Here is a 15,213-nt window from a genome sequence, read left to right as displayed (position 1 = left end):
TTTTGTAAAAGTTTAAAGGGGTCCTATTATGCTCTTTTACAAAGTCTTGATGTTGTTTTGGGGGTTTACTAGAACAGGCTTCCAAACTAGGTTGTTCAAAAACACATTATTTTTCACATATTTCACATTATTACCACACCTCTCTCCCCAGTTTGGCATTAACGGCTTGAATAGTTCCTGTATCAAATGAAGGCCCGCCTTCTGAAATACGAAATTTGCTGTAAATGGTCAGCTGGGCCAGTGTGTGTTGTGATTGGCACCATTCGGCCCCTGGTCTGAAAATTTCATGCTCCTTTCCAAAGCCCCATGCTAGCTTCAGTTTTAATATTGTGTCAATTGTGTCAATGTCAAATTAATTTGAGCGCAATTTAAATCAAGATGACTGTAACCACCAAGTTGTCTGACTTGGGAAATCTATCGCGCCTCTGACATAGTAATAACACTCATTGCCTTCTCTAGTGCAGCTCAACCAGATCTAGTCCCATTCATCGGTAACATCGGTATCCTAAATCCCAGAAAATATGCATTGTAGTCCAAACAGGTCATTAGTTGTAGTTTTTGAAAATTGATTTCTGTTAAATAGTAGACTTGAGTAGACTGTAGACTGAGTATATTTACTTTTCAGATCTTATTTATGCTCAAACAGCAACATTACAGACTAACTAAAGTTGAAAAAGTAAAAAAGCATAATTTCTTTCAAACAAAATCACACTGACCTCAAACTTTTTTAGAGATTAATACTCGTACCTTCCTTTTCAGTGGCCCCAGTCGAGCAGACTTGGCATCCACCGAGGCATATGTGAGCCATAGGCTGGTTGAGACATGTTGCACAAAGCACATGGACTCTCCATACTTGATCTCTGGGATCCCCATTCCCTCCACATCCCGTTTCTGAGCCACCTCCGTCTTCTCCTACTCACTCACATGACATTTGATGTCAAAGATCAAACAAAAGCAACCTCCCAAAGAGTTGGTTATAAAGCGGAGGGCAGTAAACAGACCTTTGAAGCCCGAAAGCAGAAAGCAGAGTTCTTCGTATTCGCTTTTTCCGCATCCACAAGCAGGAGTCCTTTCTCTTCATCCAGACACAGATACCTGCCTGTGGTGATGTGACGCACCCTGAACGACTGACCCCACTTCATGTGGCTCCCACTCCACCTGTGAACGGGAGGTTGAGTATCTGCTCAAAGGAAGAAAAGATCTTTTCTGCTTGTTAAGGCACTGCTGTATACAAGAAGCACCAACCCAATGCGAAGAGGCTCCAGCCTCCACAGAGATCTGGCATGGCTGCACACGGGTCCACCTTCGTAATGTGCATTCCTGAAAAATTATGCAAAACAAGAAACAATTGACTGCTGCGTAGATTGTTAATGTTTTCACTGAATTAAATTACATTAAATTGTTTACATTAAAATATAATGTGGCATTATATCTCACCGTCTCTGGTCATCGCCCTGGTCAGCAGCAGGAATTGTTAAACATTCATCCATGTGCCCGTGGAAAAGACGCAGAACATGCCCTCCGGTCAGATACCCTGAGCCCAGGAAACATCACAAAATAATGCATTAGGTTTGTTGTAAAGACAATGGAAAAATTGGTGATCTCCACAGCATATTTTATTACATAATGCATATGCCTACATTTACACAGCCATTATTATTAGCATTGTAATTGTATAGTTGTTGTAACAACTGGACTAAGCAGACACACAATTATTTGTTATTTTTTAACAAATGATCTTTAAAACACATTCTGTGAGTTCCATGGACTATCCCCCCAAAATGCAACTATCACTACAAGAGGGCTGTCACCCAGGGCACAATCTGATAAGACGTTTTATTGCTCAAAAGTATGTGGAAAGATGCTATGTGCAATGGAACAGACCCTGTGAAAGACAGACACAGGCCAATAGAACGGACTTTTCCAACACATATATATTCATAGACAACCCTTTTTCTGAAATAACATACATATTTCAGGACTTTGTGTCTACTATTCACTTGAGACATGTAAATTCGTGCATCCTATGTAATCATATGTTCTTTTATAGCATTTAATGTTTTGACATTACTTAATTAACCAAGATCACACATATGCCGTGCTTGGTATCTATGACCTAAAAATTACTTTTCCTATTGGTTAATTTACATGTTATTTTGCTAGTTCTGTGAAAAATTATTATTATTAGAAGAATATTGAAGATTCTCCTCTTGACCAGCCAATATAGTTTCAAATGCAAAACACCATGCTAGCGACAAAGGATCTTTAATTTGCCTCCAAAGGTACTATTTCCTCATTGGCTCACACATATCCTGAGGGTGTGATATCGTCACCCTTTAAATATCACTGATAACCAGATCAGGGAGGTTCTTTTAGATTCAGGAATTCTAGGAGAAGATACTGAGCTAAGAGTCTTCAAAGACCACCCTAAGCTTGTGCCAGGCTTGGACCTAGTCTTTCCATTCATCAGGATCCTCTGACTCAAACTGGTTCTTTCTCATCAACTAACTTCAGCAGAGACCACCTGGAGCCCCAGATTGCACCAGGACTCTCTTTCAAACGGGTGAGACGTGCAAGAATCAAACTTAGTCTTATTAACTGATACATTAAAGATACTGTTTTTCACTTTACCAAAGCATAAAAATACCATATGTTTGCAGATATTGAAGAAACATGCTCAGATAGCATATAGTAATTGTTTATCTGAAAAACAATGCTACAGTCAGTTATTCTCCTTTGAAAATGTGCGTTCCAGGCCAGGGTGTCTGTCATTGTTTTGATTTGTGAAACCAGTCCACTGCCAGTTTACCTAATTGTATTTCGGCACCCCGGGTTGCCAGTTGGCGGAAACCAGTCTATTTCATTTCATTCATCGTCAGTTGTGCTCATTACTGCTAGTGTCATCAATCTAAAATGTTGTGTGTGCATCAAGTCTGAGGAGGAGGGGCCAGGTGAAAAAACCCTCTCCAATATTTTCAATTTAGACTGCGATACCTAGTTCAACCACTCGGTGTCAATCCTACATACAGTACCTTTAACAAAGGTGTGTTTGAACTAAGAAACTGATGTTTCATTCAGGCTGTAGATCTGCTGCTTATCAAATTGTCTTATACCCATGTCTTTATTTATCTTTTCTTTACTGCTTTTAGGTTAGGTTTAACCCCTTTTCCTATGCCAACTGTATGCGTGTGTACGTGTATGTTAGACTAGTTTAAGTGTTTATGTAGTTAATCACACTTAAGGTTGTTCATTTTTTGTTCATAACGAACAAATCATGCAGATTTTGGCTATATGCTCTGAGTAGTACAGTACAATAAGAAAGTTATTTTCCTTAACTTTAATATTAACGTTCTAAGAATTGAAAGACAGTTGACACATAGATGTTATGTAAATACTTGCAGCGTATCTAAATATTTATAATTAATTATAACTAGTTATAATTAATTATTCATATTTCCCCTTTGAGCTGATTTGTTCTATTGCAATGTAAAAATTTATGATATTTTTCATAAATACAGATCTTTTCATTTTACTGTGAAATATCACATTCGAGATACTTATGTTTTTATTTATCAATTTTAATAAGTAATAATAAAAATAATAACAATCATAAATTAAATTTTTATATCCATGTTAATTTCTAATAACAAACTTTCAGCCAAATAGTGCAGCGCTATAAACAATCATAGAACAAATATAACTTTTTTTTTTATTTCATTTTAAATTGCAATTAGATCCCTAAATCATGTATTCATAATGCATATGAAATGTCCTAGTGTGGTAAACGAATCGCTAGCTGAAAGACTTGCTTTAAGCTCACCCTCTGCCAGCTCACAGCCAGAACAGACTGGGTTCATGTTCCAAAGAGTTTGCATAAAAGAAGCGTCCACCATGAGGTCTCCGCTGGCATAGGAAAGGTGCTGTTGATGGGACAGATTTTTCATGTAACACTGTAGGCTCCATCCAAAAGAGATTGTATTGACTACATACAGTAGAGACGGGCTTTACCAGATATCTCTCAGAGGACACGCTGACCAGGATGAGATCGTCGCCCACCCTGACCTTCTCACCCTCTGATCTCTGCTTGGATGCAGGGTGAATGGTCCACCAACATGCCTCGCCTGGATGAAGATATGGACATCTTTCAGTCAGATTTCGGCTTTGTATATTTACAAGTACATCTGTGATAGCGATCCACTAGAAATCAGACACCTGTCGAGTCCTCCCGCAAGCCCACATCAAAGGCCAGCTTGTCTGTGAGCGACCTTGATGTCGTCAAACAGCTGAGGTACTGCATCATGCAAAGAGATGCCAATCAATAAAAACAGAACAGTTAAATGATTCTTTCAATGTAGTACATTTTCTCTCAAAATACTCATATAGCGATGGCCTGTATGTGTGTATTGAGATTTGACCCACCATGCCAGAGTGAGTGTGTCTTAGCAGGATGGCGTGGCCATACAACAACGTGCGATGGCCTCCTCCTTGTGAAGACTGGGAAAAAGGTGTTAAAACATGACTATACACAATTCAAGAGATGCACAGGTATTAGCGGAGCTAGTGACAAGGTGGCTATAATATGAGGTAGAAATAAGAGTGGACAAATTTCAAGCAACATTTTGAGGCACAAATACCTACCCATTTATCCAAATCGACTGCCTACAGTGGGCAAAGGAAAATAAGAAAAAAAGAGGAGGACAAGAGACTGTCAGTATACTGTCAGTTCAGAAAAACTATTTTGTTGTGCTATCCCTTTAAAGGTGAATATGACCTTATTCCAGATGTATGTGCTCTGGACTTACCTCATTAAGCTCAGTTGTGTTAGCCAGCATCTCCTGAAGGGCACGCACAGACAACGACTGCTCCAGAATAAAGCAGCATATAGCCAGATCAGGAGGAACATTCTAGGATGACAAACAAACAAAAAGTGAAAACCGGGAATCCGAAACATCAGATGTATTTCCGAAATGTCATGAATGAAAAGCAAACCTGGGCATTGGATGTAGTTTCTAGAAAACACAGGCGATTTCCGAAACCCTCACAGGACAGACAGAGTTTAATCTGCTCCTTCAGGATAGTAGCAGTGCACTGTAGAACCACCTGGTCATCCTGCAAAGAAAAAGAAGTTTTAAATAAGCCTAAACATTTTAGAACGGTTAAAAGGACCATTCACCAATAAATACAAATTCTGTCCTGATTTACTCACCCTCAAACCTTTAAGACTTATTTTCTTTAAAATATATTTTGATTCAATGTTGAGTATTTTGGTGCCTACTGACATAAAAAAAAAGAACTCAAGTCTTTAACTTAATGATAAACTTTCATCTTTGTGATACGCAAAGATAATATTATGTTTTGTTGATGCATTATCTGATATTGAGACTACTAACAATAAATGTCTACATTTTCGCTCTTTTGGAGACATAGAAATCCAATTTGATGTCTGGCAAGATATTAAAACACTTCCTCAAATACTTCTATAGACAAGTCATCAATGTTTTCTTTGTAACAGCATGTCCATAGCAAACATTGCTGCTAAATAGCATGCTATTTGTAACCTTGATCAGTGCTGCATGCATCTAGTCCTGAATATGGCTCAGGTTACAGTCAAAACCACATGAGGTCTCAAGATGAGGCCAGACTGAAAAGAAACTATTTGATTTTAACATTAATATATTCAAGCACTGTAAGAAACGTCTGGTAGGTTATATGAAATCAACCAATCTTAATACAATAGTGATAAGGCCTGTGGTTGTGCTACTAATTTTATGTGCAGCCCTGCCCTCTGTAACTTTACTCCCATACAAGGTGACCTCAAAAAGCCTTAATTTGATGGACAACTTCCTAATCGCTCCACTGATTTAGTTCAAAGTATATGATGTGCTGTACAAATATGGCATATTTATGTAATTTGTCAGTATTTTACAATAAAGATTTAATGTAAGCATGTCTTTATAAAGCAATTGGGAGAGGTCATGTCCTTGACAGGCTAGCCTGTGTAATGGCGTATTATGAATGTAAGTGTGTCATATGCTAGAGATATTCCAGGGCTGGAATGTAAGCCAGAGGGTTGTGAAAAAACCCTGTCCATACTGACACATGCTGCTGGCAACCTCAGACTCCTCACTTGACAAATATAATAATTGTGAGACCACAATAAAAAATTTTTGCATTGAATAAAAGTTATGTACTGTATGAAATGTAAGCATTTTAAAGCAAATAAAAGTGCTTCATTTTATTTCAGTTCAGAAGTTTGGAGTCATTTTTTTCATTAACACTTTAATTCAGAAAGGATGCGTTAAATTTATCAAGTGATTGTAAAGACTTTCACATTGTTATGAAATACTTAATTTTAATTTTTTTTTAACTTTCTATTTATCAAAGATATACTAAGACTTTCACATTGTTATGAAATACTTAATTTTAATTTTTTTTTTAACTTTCTATTTATCAAAGATATACTAAGACGCACAACTGTTTTCAACATCTTGAGCAGAAATCAGCATATTAAAATGACTTCTGGAGGATCATGTAACACTGAAGACTGGAGTAATTTTTAAATAGACAAGTTATTTCAAAATGCAATAATAATATTGTAATCATTTAAATATATATATATATATATATATATATATATATATATATATATATATATATATATATATATATATATATATATATATTTATTAAAACTTTTATGTACGACAATTCATAGGCATGTATTAAGGAACATGTACATGTTTAGATATAATAAATTGCTAGAGAAAGGCAACATTTTTCAACTTTTTGCATTTGCAATAGTCCTGCTGTGTGTCAAATGAAAATTTCAAAGTATTCAGTTGTAGTTGATTAAGATGGTCACAAAAACTACATGTATAAAGATATAGAAAAACAGTTGTTTAAAATTATTAATTCATTTTAGCGTGTCACTTTTTGAAATATTAGTTATCCTATCGAATTACAGTAACACAAACATTAAATTCCTTTTCAATCCATTTTCTCCCCTACTTGTCTCTCAAAGCCTCCTCCTCATTCTCTCCCCCTCTATTTCAGGCTGTAGCACCTGCTACATGCAATTTTCCCCGAGCAAGAAAGAAGCACCAACAATCTGCCAGCAGTGCAGACTGGAAACTGAGCCATGAACAAATGACTATTTATGCCAGTCAAACTCAAGATCAGTAGCACAGTCTAAGAGAGACAATGGTTGGATGACTCCTGTTGAACGATACTCCAGAATAAAAAAACTTTGAAATGAATTTCAAGTTTTCAAGAATATCAGAAGACTTTCCATTCATCAGAAACAACTAAAAACGGTGTCCAACATTTGACTGATGATAAAGTTTCTTAATTTAACAAACTCTTTTTTTGAAATGTTCCAGTTAATCAAACAAAACTTTAAATATGAGCTGAAAAGCTCTAGAGGCTGACATAAAAGTAAGAGAACATGTAACAGACTTTTTAAATAGACTGAAACAAACAGGTGTTGGTTTAGGACAAGCCTAGAAAGCTGCTAATCCCATCTCTGTATATAGACTCAGAGCTCACAGACAGCAGCATCACAACACTAGATATGATATCTGGAACTCTGCATTGGATGAACTCCATACGGTGTACAAATCTTTCAATGCATCCATGACAGGACAGTTTTAGAATGACTTACTGGTCATGTTGGCATAACCACAACACAGCCAGGCCAGACCTTTACAACACTAAGATGAAGGATAGGCTACTCTCTCCATAGATGCTTGACAATATAGAGTGCAACTGTATATTATGGCATTGATGGGCCTCATTCTTACAACCAAAATTCATATACCTTTGCCCTGTATATTTAGTCTGTAGTCTAGATTTACGATTTAGTCTTGGCAGTATGTTGCCGTCATGCTTCTGTGCACAGTGCCAAGTGTAAAGTCCTGTTTCAAACAGTGACAATCCAACCTCGATGTATAAATAGACAACAATGACAGCAAATCCACACACCTGGTCGTGTCACTCCACATTCATCCAAACACATCCATTAAAACTGCATGAGCTGTCAAAATGGGGTCAAACATACCACTGACAATATACAATAAACATTATAGTTCATGATTCTTACACCTTTCAAACAATGAATTTCTTACTTTACAGTCAATTTAACTCATTAAGAATCTAATTTCTAATGCATAAACATTGTATATATATATATATATATATATATATATATATATATATATATATATATATGAGGTATAGTTAGGCATTTATTTAAACTAATCAGATGTAAAATACTGTCAACCGTAACTCACTGTTCGTAAAAACTGGATTTCCTCCTCTCCCTCCGCTCCGTCTGCCATGGTGCAGCAGATCTACAGGTACTGGCAGTCCCCGGTCTTTCCTTCTTCCTGGCTGGGACAGATCCCTGCCTCAGTTTCTCCTCTTCTCTCTGCGCCCCGGACCGCAGGCTGCCTGTCTGTATGGAGTAATGAGAGTCTCCAGCTCTGGTGAATGTGGTTCAGAGAGATTAACAGGCAGCTCCACTGTCTCTAGTTTCTTCTCACTGCTCCACATCAAAGGGGAGGAGCACCAGTCTCATTAAACTAACATTATCATTCTGTTGGCTTTAGCTACTAGACAATAAAGGATATTGTTGTTAACATCGGTTTATGATATCAGGAACCGATGCTTTTATTTAATAAGTAAACACTGTACCTTCATTTTGCTTTTTCTGAACTGGATTGGCGCTTGAGATATTCAAAATAAATTAATTGACAAAGTAATTTTAAGTACTCAATATTTTGTTTATAGAGCCTTAAGCGAGAGCTTGTATTTGGGTAGAAATGTAAATATTGACTAAACTGTTGACAAAAAAAAACAGTTTGCTAAACTTGCGAACAAAATTTTTTGCAAATCCTTATATATATCTGTAAACATTTAATAAACTGACCTCCTTTAAAACAACAACAACAAAGTCAACTACTAAAACAGATTTTTATTAAGAACAAATAAAATTTGTGACAGCTCGCAAACATAAAAAATAAAATAAAAGCACTGTTCCATAAATAATAATTAAATGATTACACAAACCAGTTTCAGATCCCAGTCACTAGGAACTGATATTTATTTAACCAATAAAAATGAAAGAACTAAACTTTTAAAGTGGCAATGGGTTCCAAGCAGACATTCGCACCTCATGCGAGGGCCAGCGGGGAGAGTCTCTGTACAGCCTCCTTGCAGTCGGACGCCTGAACTGAAAGGATGGAGGGGACAGATCGCACGGCATGTTTTTACTTGAGTCACCTTCAGAAATCACACCATCAAGTGACAAAGCAGCAAAAGGTGGAAATCCAAATGGAGGAGTGGCATTCAGCCATGAGGAGCTTTCCTTGTCACTTTCATTCAGAGAGACTTGATCCGTTTTGAAGTCTTCGGCTGAGCTTGTGTCTTTGAAGAGATTCAATGGCATCATCTGCTGGAAGAACATTGTAGATGCAAGACAAGGTGTAAGAACTTCTGCAGAAACATTTAAATCTTGAAGATCGCCTTGCTCATTACCACCAATGTGGCACTTCTGATCCAAGAGTTTATGAAGATCAAGTTCCTCGACATCCTGCTCTATTTGCCTACAGAGAAACTGATTTTCAGTTTTGTCTGTTGTGGGCAAAACTGGATCCGCATCCACATCATTTGTCAGCTGAACATTGGGGGAACTTTGTGACATATTGCACACCTCTTGATGATTAAAATCAGTAATCGGCTCATGATCGACCGACTCCACACCTGAATCAGGGCTAGCGTCACATATACCTATGAAAGCCTGATTTGCTGGTGGGGATCCCACAGGGCTCTGCTCTGGCGGTCTCTCTGACACTCCCTCATGACTGATCGAGCGACCGAACCGTCGAGCACCTTGTCTCCGAAGACGTGTGGGTCCCCTTTGAAGGGATTCCTGTGGTTTTTCCCGAAACTGAGGTGCGGTCCGTGATGTCCGAAGAAGCAATGTCAAAGCACTAAAGCCCCTAAGTCGCTCAGTCACAGACAAACGCGAGGGTCTTTTGAAACCAAGAGTTGAATCTGCCATCTTGTCTTGCTTATAATTCTTTAATGTTTTCACTTTGGCCTCTTGCACTTCTTTGCCACCCACCTTCTGCTCCATGGTTACATTTCCCTGCTCATTTGAAAGGGTCAGACTTGCAAACATTGGCCAGAGCCTGTTATCCACCTCAGTTTCTGCTCTACCAACTTCCATTTCCAACTTGGGCATCTCTTCAGTACATGACTCCAGTTTCACCTCAGGCAGGCTTATGGATCTACGAGGACGAGATCGGTTCTTATAGCGATTCTTCACTTTTTTAGACTCTTTACGTGCCTGCTTCACCTCTGGCTCAGTCTCTACGTCTGTGCTTGCATTTATCGGAGACCCTTTGTTTTGAGTGACAGATTGTATTACCTTGCATTCTCCTAACTGCTCAAAGTGTTCATTTTCAAGCACGGTCCAGCATTCATCATCACAGGGTTCCTCACTTTTCTGTCTTTGAATGCAAAATACTTCAGATCCCATGTTCAGACAGTCATTAGGGCTTTCTACAAAACTGCAGTCGAGAAGATCAGGGTCATCGTCCACCTCATTTCCAACAACTGCAAGACAAAAAAAATAAAAATAAAAATAGAATTCCGGAATATAATTTTTTTTTTTTAGAAATTCCAGAAATCTAATGCACACAAAAGAAAACACGAAAAGATTTATAGCATTTACTTAGATGTCAATAATAATTTAAATATTGGATAGACAAAAGTGTTACCAAAACTCTTTTACTTTGCGGTAGCTCTCAAATTTAAAATGTGTTCATGTAGATTCAACTGATCATTCAAATAAAAAGACTGATCCAAACCTCCTCCTGTTCCATCAAAGAGGATAAGTGGTATCTTTACATCAGCATTTGTAAGTTGTAAACCACTTTTACAGTCAGGCTGTTCTTGGTGTTCTTCACAATTTTCAGAGTCTTTTTGTGTTTGTGTCACAAAAGGCTAAAAATATTAAACCAGGTTAGCAGAAGGAAATAAACAATATTTAAAATAATAGTTAAAAACTATTAAAAACACAGGCAAAAAAGAAGGCAGTCGGTTATAATGATGATAAATAAAAAAAAACATACATGGTTACTGCTGTTGCCACTGGACACACCAAAAAATCGGAGAGATCTTTTTCTCTGACGCACATTTTCTTCTTGTGCTGGAGCCCTGAAAACACCAAAACACACATATAAACCTGACTGCTACTCTTTGTAAATAAGAATTCACCCTTAAAATGTTTGGTAATTTTAGTACAGTGTAGAGTGCAATTCTGTACTTAAGCGATTTCCGCTGTTCTCTAATGTGGTTTTTCTTCTTGGAAGTGGTGGGAACAGGATCTTCTTCACCACACTTTTCTCCCAGGGCACTATGACTGCTTACAGATTCTAAAAAAAATTTGGGAAGCAACTTTGTTGTACTTACATTTTGCAACAATCAGGTGATGAGCTGGTAATACACACATAAACAGACTGACCTTTTGGCTGGGTGATGGAAGTTGGTGTGTCCTCTCTTAGGTCATGCAGAGACCGCCTGGACAATAATAAACACAATACATCTTTTTTTTTTTTACATGTATTTATTGAATGAAACAAGGGAACAGAACAATCTTCAAGGAAAAGAGTTTTAACTGTCTTCCCAACCTCAAACCCTCCCACCACATCTTGGCAAAAATTGTCTGTGTGAAGTCATTTGAGAACCAGACAATATTAATAGTTATCAGGTAAATCACAAATGACCTTTTCCTTGCAGATCCTTCAAGTTCAGGAAGTGATTCCTCAGCAGCTTTGCGTTTGACTGTCACTGGTGATTGTGGGGTTGGGCTTTTTGAGAGAGGAGTCACTGCAGGGATCAAGAAAGTATTTTTTGATAAAGAGATATTAATAAATAACAAGGCACTTCACATGCAAAAATATTTGTGGCTCACCTGGCATGACATGTAAGACTATTGGAGGTCCAGTAGGAGTACGATTTGGCTTCAATTTGGAAAAAGCATCTACGAATATTTCTGAAATAATATTTTGATTAAAACGGAAAAAAAAGTATTATATATATATATATATATAACACACACACACACACACAAATAACGTATGTATTATATATTGAGCGCAAATGTTTAGGGTTGGTAAAACTTATTTGATCAGAAATACAGAAATATGTATTACTTAATAACATAATAGAAGTATACAAATATATTTTTAAATGTTATGTTTGTAATTTTTTTTCCTTCAGAAATCATTCTAATAATCTGATTTGGTGCTCAAGAAAAAAAATATATTATTAAATATAGATTCATATTTTTGTGTAAACTGTGATAGATTTTTTTCAGGATTCCTTTTTTTATAATTATATAAATGATTACTAAAAACATAAGATCAAATCAGGGATGTCACCACATATTTATAATCACAATCTCACCACCAACACTTCGCCTCCGTTGTCTTCTCACACTTCTGTAAACACTGAGTCCTGTCCTCTTATTAAACACAGCGCCACCTGTAGGAGAGGGCGTCTCGGCTCCTCCTGTTGTTTTTGATGCCTCCAGTATACATGATGGAACAACACCTAATAGACAAAGTCAATGAACAAGCTCAGTTTACACATAATAAATGATGTTAAAGACAGCAAAGAGCCGGTCAACCAATTGTTCAATCTAATCTCATACATCTTTACCAATTCGATCTGCATGAAGAATAAGTGATTTGATCACTGATGTCTGCTGGTCTAAATGTTTCTCCGTGTCCAGAGTAAGTTTTGAAGGTGGTGCTGGACACTGAAGCAGGTTAGGAGCAATAACTACAGCCAGGCTGGTAGCATGCATTCTATTTTCACTGCATCTGACCAAAGACATGAACATGAGAAAAAAAAAAAAAAAAAAAAGGACTGAACAATTATTATGAGCTTGTCCATTGTCTGCATGTCTATGTAAAGCATTTGTTGGATGCTCTCAATTACCACAGACAATAATTTTGATTACACTGTAAAGATCACAGAAAAATAAAAGAATATTCCTTTAACCTGCACAGATCCGAGGAGTATAAAAGACTCTAAAAAGTAAGCTGCATATTTTCAAACTGCAATCAAATGTCAAACCTCTCTGCAACTTGGCGCAGAAAGGTGCAGAGGTATCTCAGTACACGTGCTTGGGATGAAGGAAACAGAGCTGTTATGAGAAGAGTTGTTCTGTTTCTCGCTCCCTCCTGGTCATGTGTCATCTCAAGCCCCTGGGCCTGAATCAGAGGGATCTGCAGGTCTGAAGGGATGAGAGGAGAAGGCAGCTCACGCAGGAACTGCTTGATGAGAGAGGCAACGTCACAGGGCTGCAGGAAGGCTGCATGTGAGGGAAGGAAGACTGGCTTTCCCTGCTCCAAATCTGCCTATGAAATAGAAGCATTTGGCTGGTTTCAATTTTAATATATTTTAAAATGTAATTTATTTTTGTGATGGCAAAACTGATTTTAAGCAAGCAATTTCTCCAGTCTTCAATGTCAAATGATCCTTCAGTAATCATTCTAATATGCTGATTTGGTGATATATTACAATTCATATTGATGCGCAATAAATTCGTACTATTATAAATATTAAAAACTGTTTTTGCATCTTAACTTTTTGTGAAAAACATGTTTTTTTTCCAGGATTCTTTGATCAACCGAACAACATTCACTTGAAAGAAATCTTAATGTTTATTATAAACATAAATCTTTTTACTGACACTTTTGAACAATTTAATGCACCCTTGCTGAATAAAAAATAAATCTACTTTTTATATAAAATATTCACAATATTACTGTTTTAACTGTAATCAAATAAATGCAGCCTTGGTAAGCATATGAGACTTCTTTCAAAAACATATAAACAAATAATAATAATAATAATACATTTTGACCAAAAAAAGTGTGACATGTAAATGTAAAGGTCAAAACATGAACCTGAATGAAAGGTTGGTCATCCATTAAACAATAGATCACGGTGTATATTTAACATTAAAAACTAAAAAGACATGTCACTGTGTCATTGTGACTTGACAGATTTGAAGGAATTTACCCTTAGAGCTCGGATACGACTTAATGATCCAGTCTTCCTGAAAAGACCCTCTGTATGCAGGTGTTGTGACAGATATCCACATGCCTCCACCAAAAACCTGAAAACAACAACTATCAGGTTTCACTCGTAAAACGCTACTTTATTTGTGATTATTTAAATTTTTTTACCAAGCAAGATAAGTTATCAAACATACTGAGGTACAGTTCCGCCCATGTCAGACAGTTCATGTTGTGGGAGCAAGTGCAGGTCACGTCCAAAAGCAAAGCTTTGTGACACGCTCTCCTTAGAAACAAATTCAAAGTGTCAATGATAATATATATTTAAGTAACACATAAATGCCATACGTTTTTTTTTACCTTACTAAAAGTTTGTTCACAGTTTGAATATCCATTTAGAAAGTTCTTCCAGTTTTTCACGCGGATACCGACAGCTTTGAGCGCGTGAAAGATCGCTACCACGCGCAAACGATCATCTGTTAAACCAGCCATTACCTGACGGTCTGTATACCAAAAAAAACACTATAAATTCGTAATGTTTTGTTGATTTGATAATTGATTTACTGGCACAGTAAAGTCATGGAAACGGTAACGTTGGCTAATTAGCACGGCGGTGGACGTGGAGACGATGTTTTCGTACTAAACACCTTTGATTGGTGGCAGGCAGGACGTTTCCGCACGTATGCAAATAAGCAAACCTTATGCAAATAAGCCAACATGAGACAATAATTAGAAGCGTATTTGTTCAGCTTTGACAAGTGATTTTTTTTTTTTCGAATACACCAAAACATTTACTTCTAAGTACTTTTTATGCCAGTACAATAGAGACTAATTTGTGATGATGAGACCTTACCTATTAGGGGAAGTCATGGCCTAGTGGTTAGAGAGTTTGACTCCTAGGGTTGTGGGATCGAATCTCGGGCCTGCAATACCACGACTTAGGTTCCCTTGAGCAGGGCATCGAACCCCAAACTGCTCCCTGGGCGCCGCAGCATGGCTGCCCGCTGCTCCGGGTGTGTGTTCACAGTGTGTGTGTGCGTGCACTTTGGATGGGTTAAATGCATAGCACGAATTCTGAGTATGGGTAACCATACTTGGCTGAATGTCACGTCACTTTTGC

General features: G+C 37.3%; 2 protein-coding genes across 12 annotated transcripts in view; both read right to left on the bottom strand.

Moving 5' to 3' along the window:
* LOC113054428 (ryanodine receptor 1-like) overlaps nt 1-8,527 on the bottom strand; it is a 50,131-nt gene extending 41,604 nt beyond the window's left edge. For 4 of the 11 annotated variants that reach the window (XM_026219971.1, XM_026219975.1, XM_026219977.1 and 1 more), the window contains exons 1-12: nt 8,289-8,527; nt 4,990-5,109; nt 4,803-4,904; nt 4,639-4,659; nt 4,420-4,494; nt 4,213-4,291; nt 4,009-4,121; nt 3,821-3,920; nt 1,438-1,534; nt 1,246-1,320; nt 1,002-1,158; nt 748-912 (exon numbers count right to left, since the gene is read on the bottom strand). In XM_026219971.1, the coding sequence (XP_026075756.1) occupies nt 748-912; nt 1,002-1,158; nt 1,246-1,320; nt 1,438-1,534; nt 3,821-3,920; nt 4,009-4,121; nt 4,213-4,291; nt 4,420-4,494; nt 4,639-4,659; nt 4,803-4,904; nt 4,990-5,109; nt 8,289-8,336 (1,152 nt within the window). In that variant the 5' untranslated portion in view covers nt 8,337-8,527. The remainder of the gene's footprint in view (nt 1-747; nt 913-1,001; nt 1,159-1,245; nt 1,321-1,437; nt 1,535-3,820; nt 3,921-4,008; nt 4,122-4,212; nt 4,292-4,419; nt 4,495-4,638; nt 4,660-4,802; nt 4,905-4,989; nt 5,110-8,288) is intronic. The other 7 variants (XM_026219968.1, XM_026219969.1, XM_026219972.1 and 4 more) reach the window with 2 other exon arrangements.
* Nucleotides 8,528-8,999: 472 nt separating this feature from the next.
* Nucleotides 9,000-15,041, bottom strand: LOC113054427 (uncharacterized). The gene is made up of 13 exons (XM_026219967.1): nt 14,454-15,041; nt 14,291-14,379; nt 14,098-14,194; nt 13,147-13,430; nt 12,727-12,890; nt 12,472-12,618; nt 11,978-12,058; nt 11,790-11,892; nt 11,528-11,583; nt 11,330-11,438; nt 11,136-11,220; nt 10,872-11,007; nt 9,000-10,617 (listed from the first exon to the last, which is right to left on the bottom strand). The coding sequence occupies exons 1-13, from the start codon at nt 14,583-14,585 to the stop codon at nt 9,134-9,136; spliced, it is 2,967 nt and encodes a 988-aa protein (XP_026075752.1). The 5' UTR covers nt 14,586-15,041; the 3' UTR covers nt 9,000-9,133.
* Nucleotides 15,042-15,213: the final 172 nt, after the last annotated feature.

The sequence above is a fragment of the Carassius auratus genome, chromosome 35 (genome assembly GCF_003368295.1).
Source record: "Carassius auratus strain Wakin chromosome 35, ASM336829v1, whole genome shotgun sequence".
Taxonomy (NCBI): Eukaryota; Metazoa; Chordata; class Actinopteri; order Cypriniformes; family Cyprinidae; genus Carassius; species Carassius auratus.
This window is presented reverse-complemented; position numbering and strand designations above follow the sequence as displayed.

Coding starts and splice junctions, on each gene's coding strand:
- LOC113054427 (XM_026219967.1), bottom strand. CDS start 14,585: ATGGCTGGTTTAACAGATGATCGTTTGCGCGTGGTAGCGATCTTTCAC. Junction 11,893..11,977: donor AGTCTTACATGTCATGCCAG/GTGAGCCACAAA, acceptor TGATCCCTGCAG/TGACTCCTCTCTCAAAAAGC. Junction 11,221..11,329: donor GAACAGCGGAAATCGCTTAA/GTACAGAATTGC, acceptor TGGTGTTTTCAG/GGCTCCAGCACAAGAAGAAA.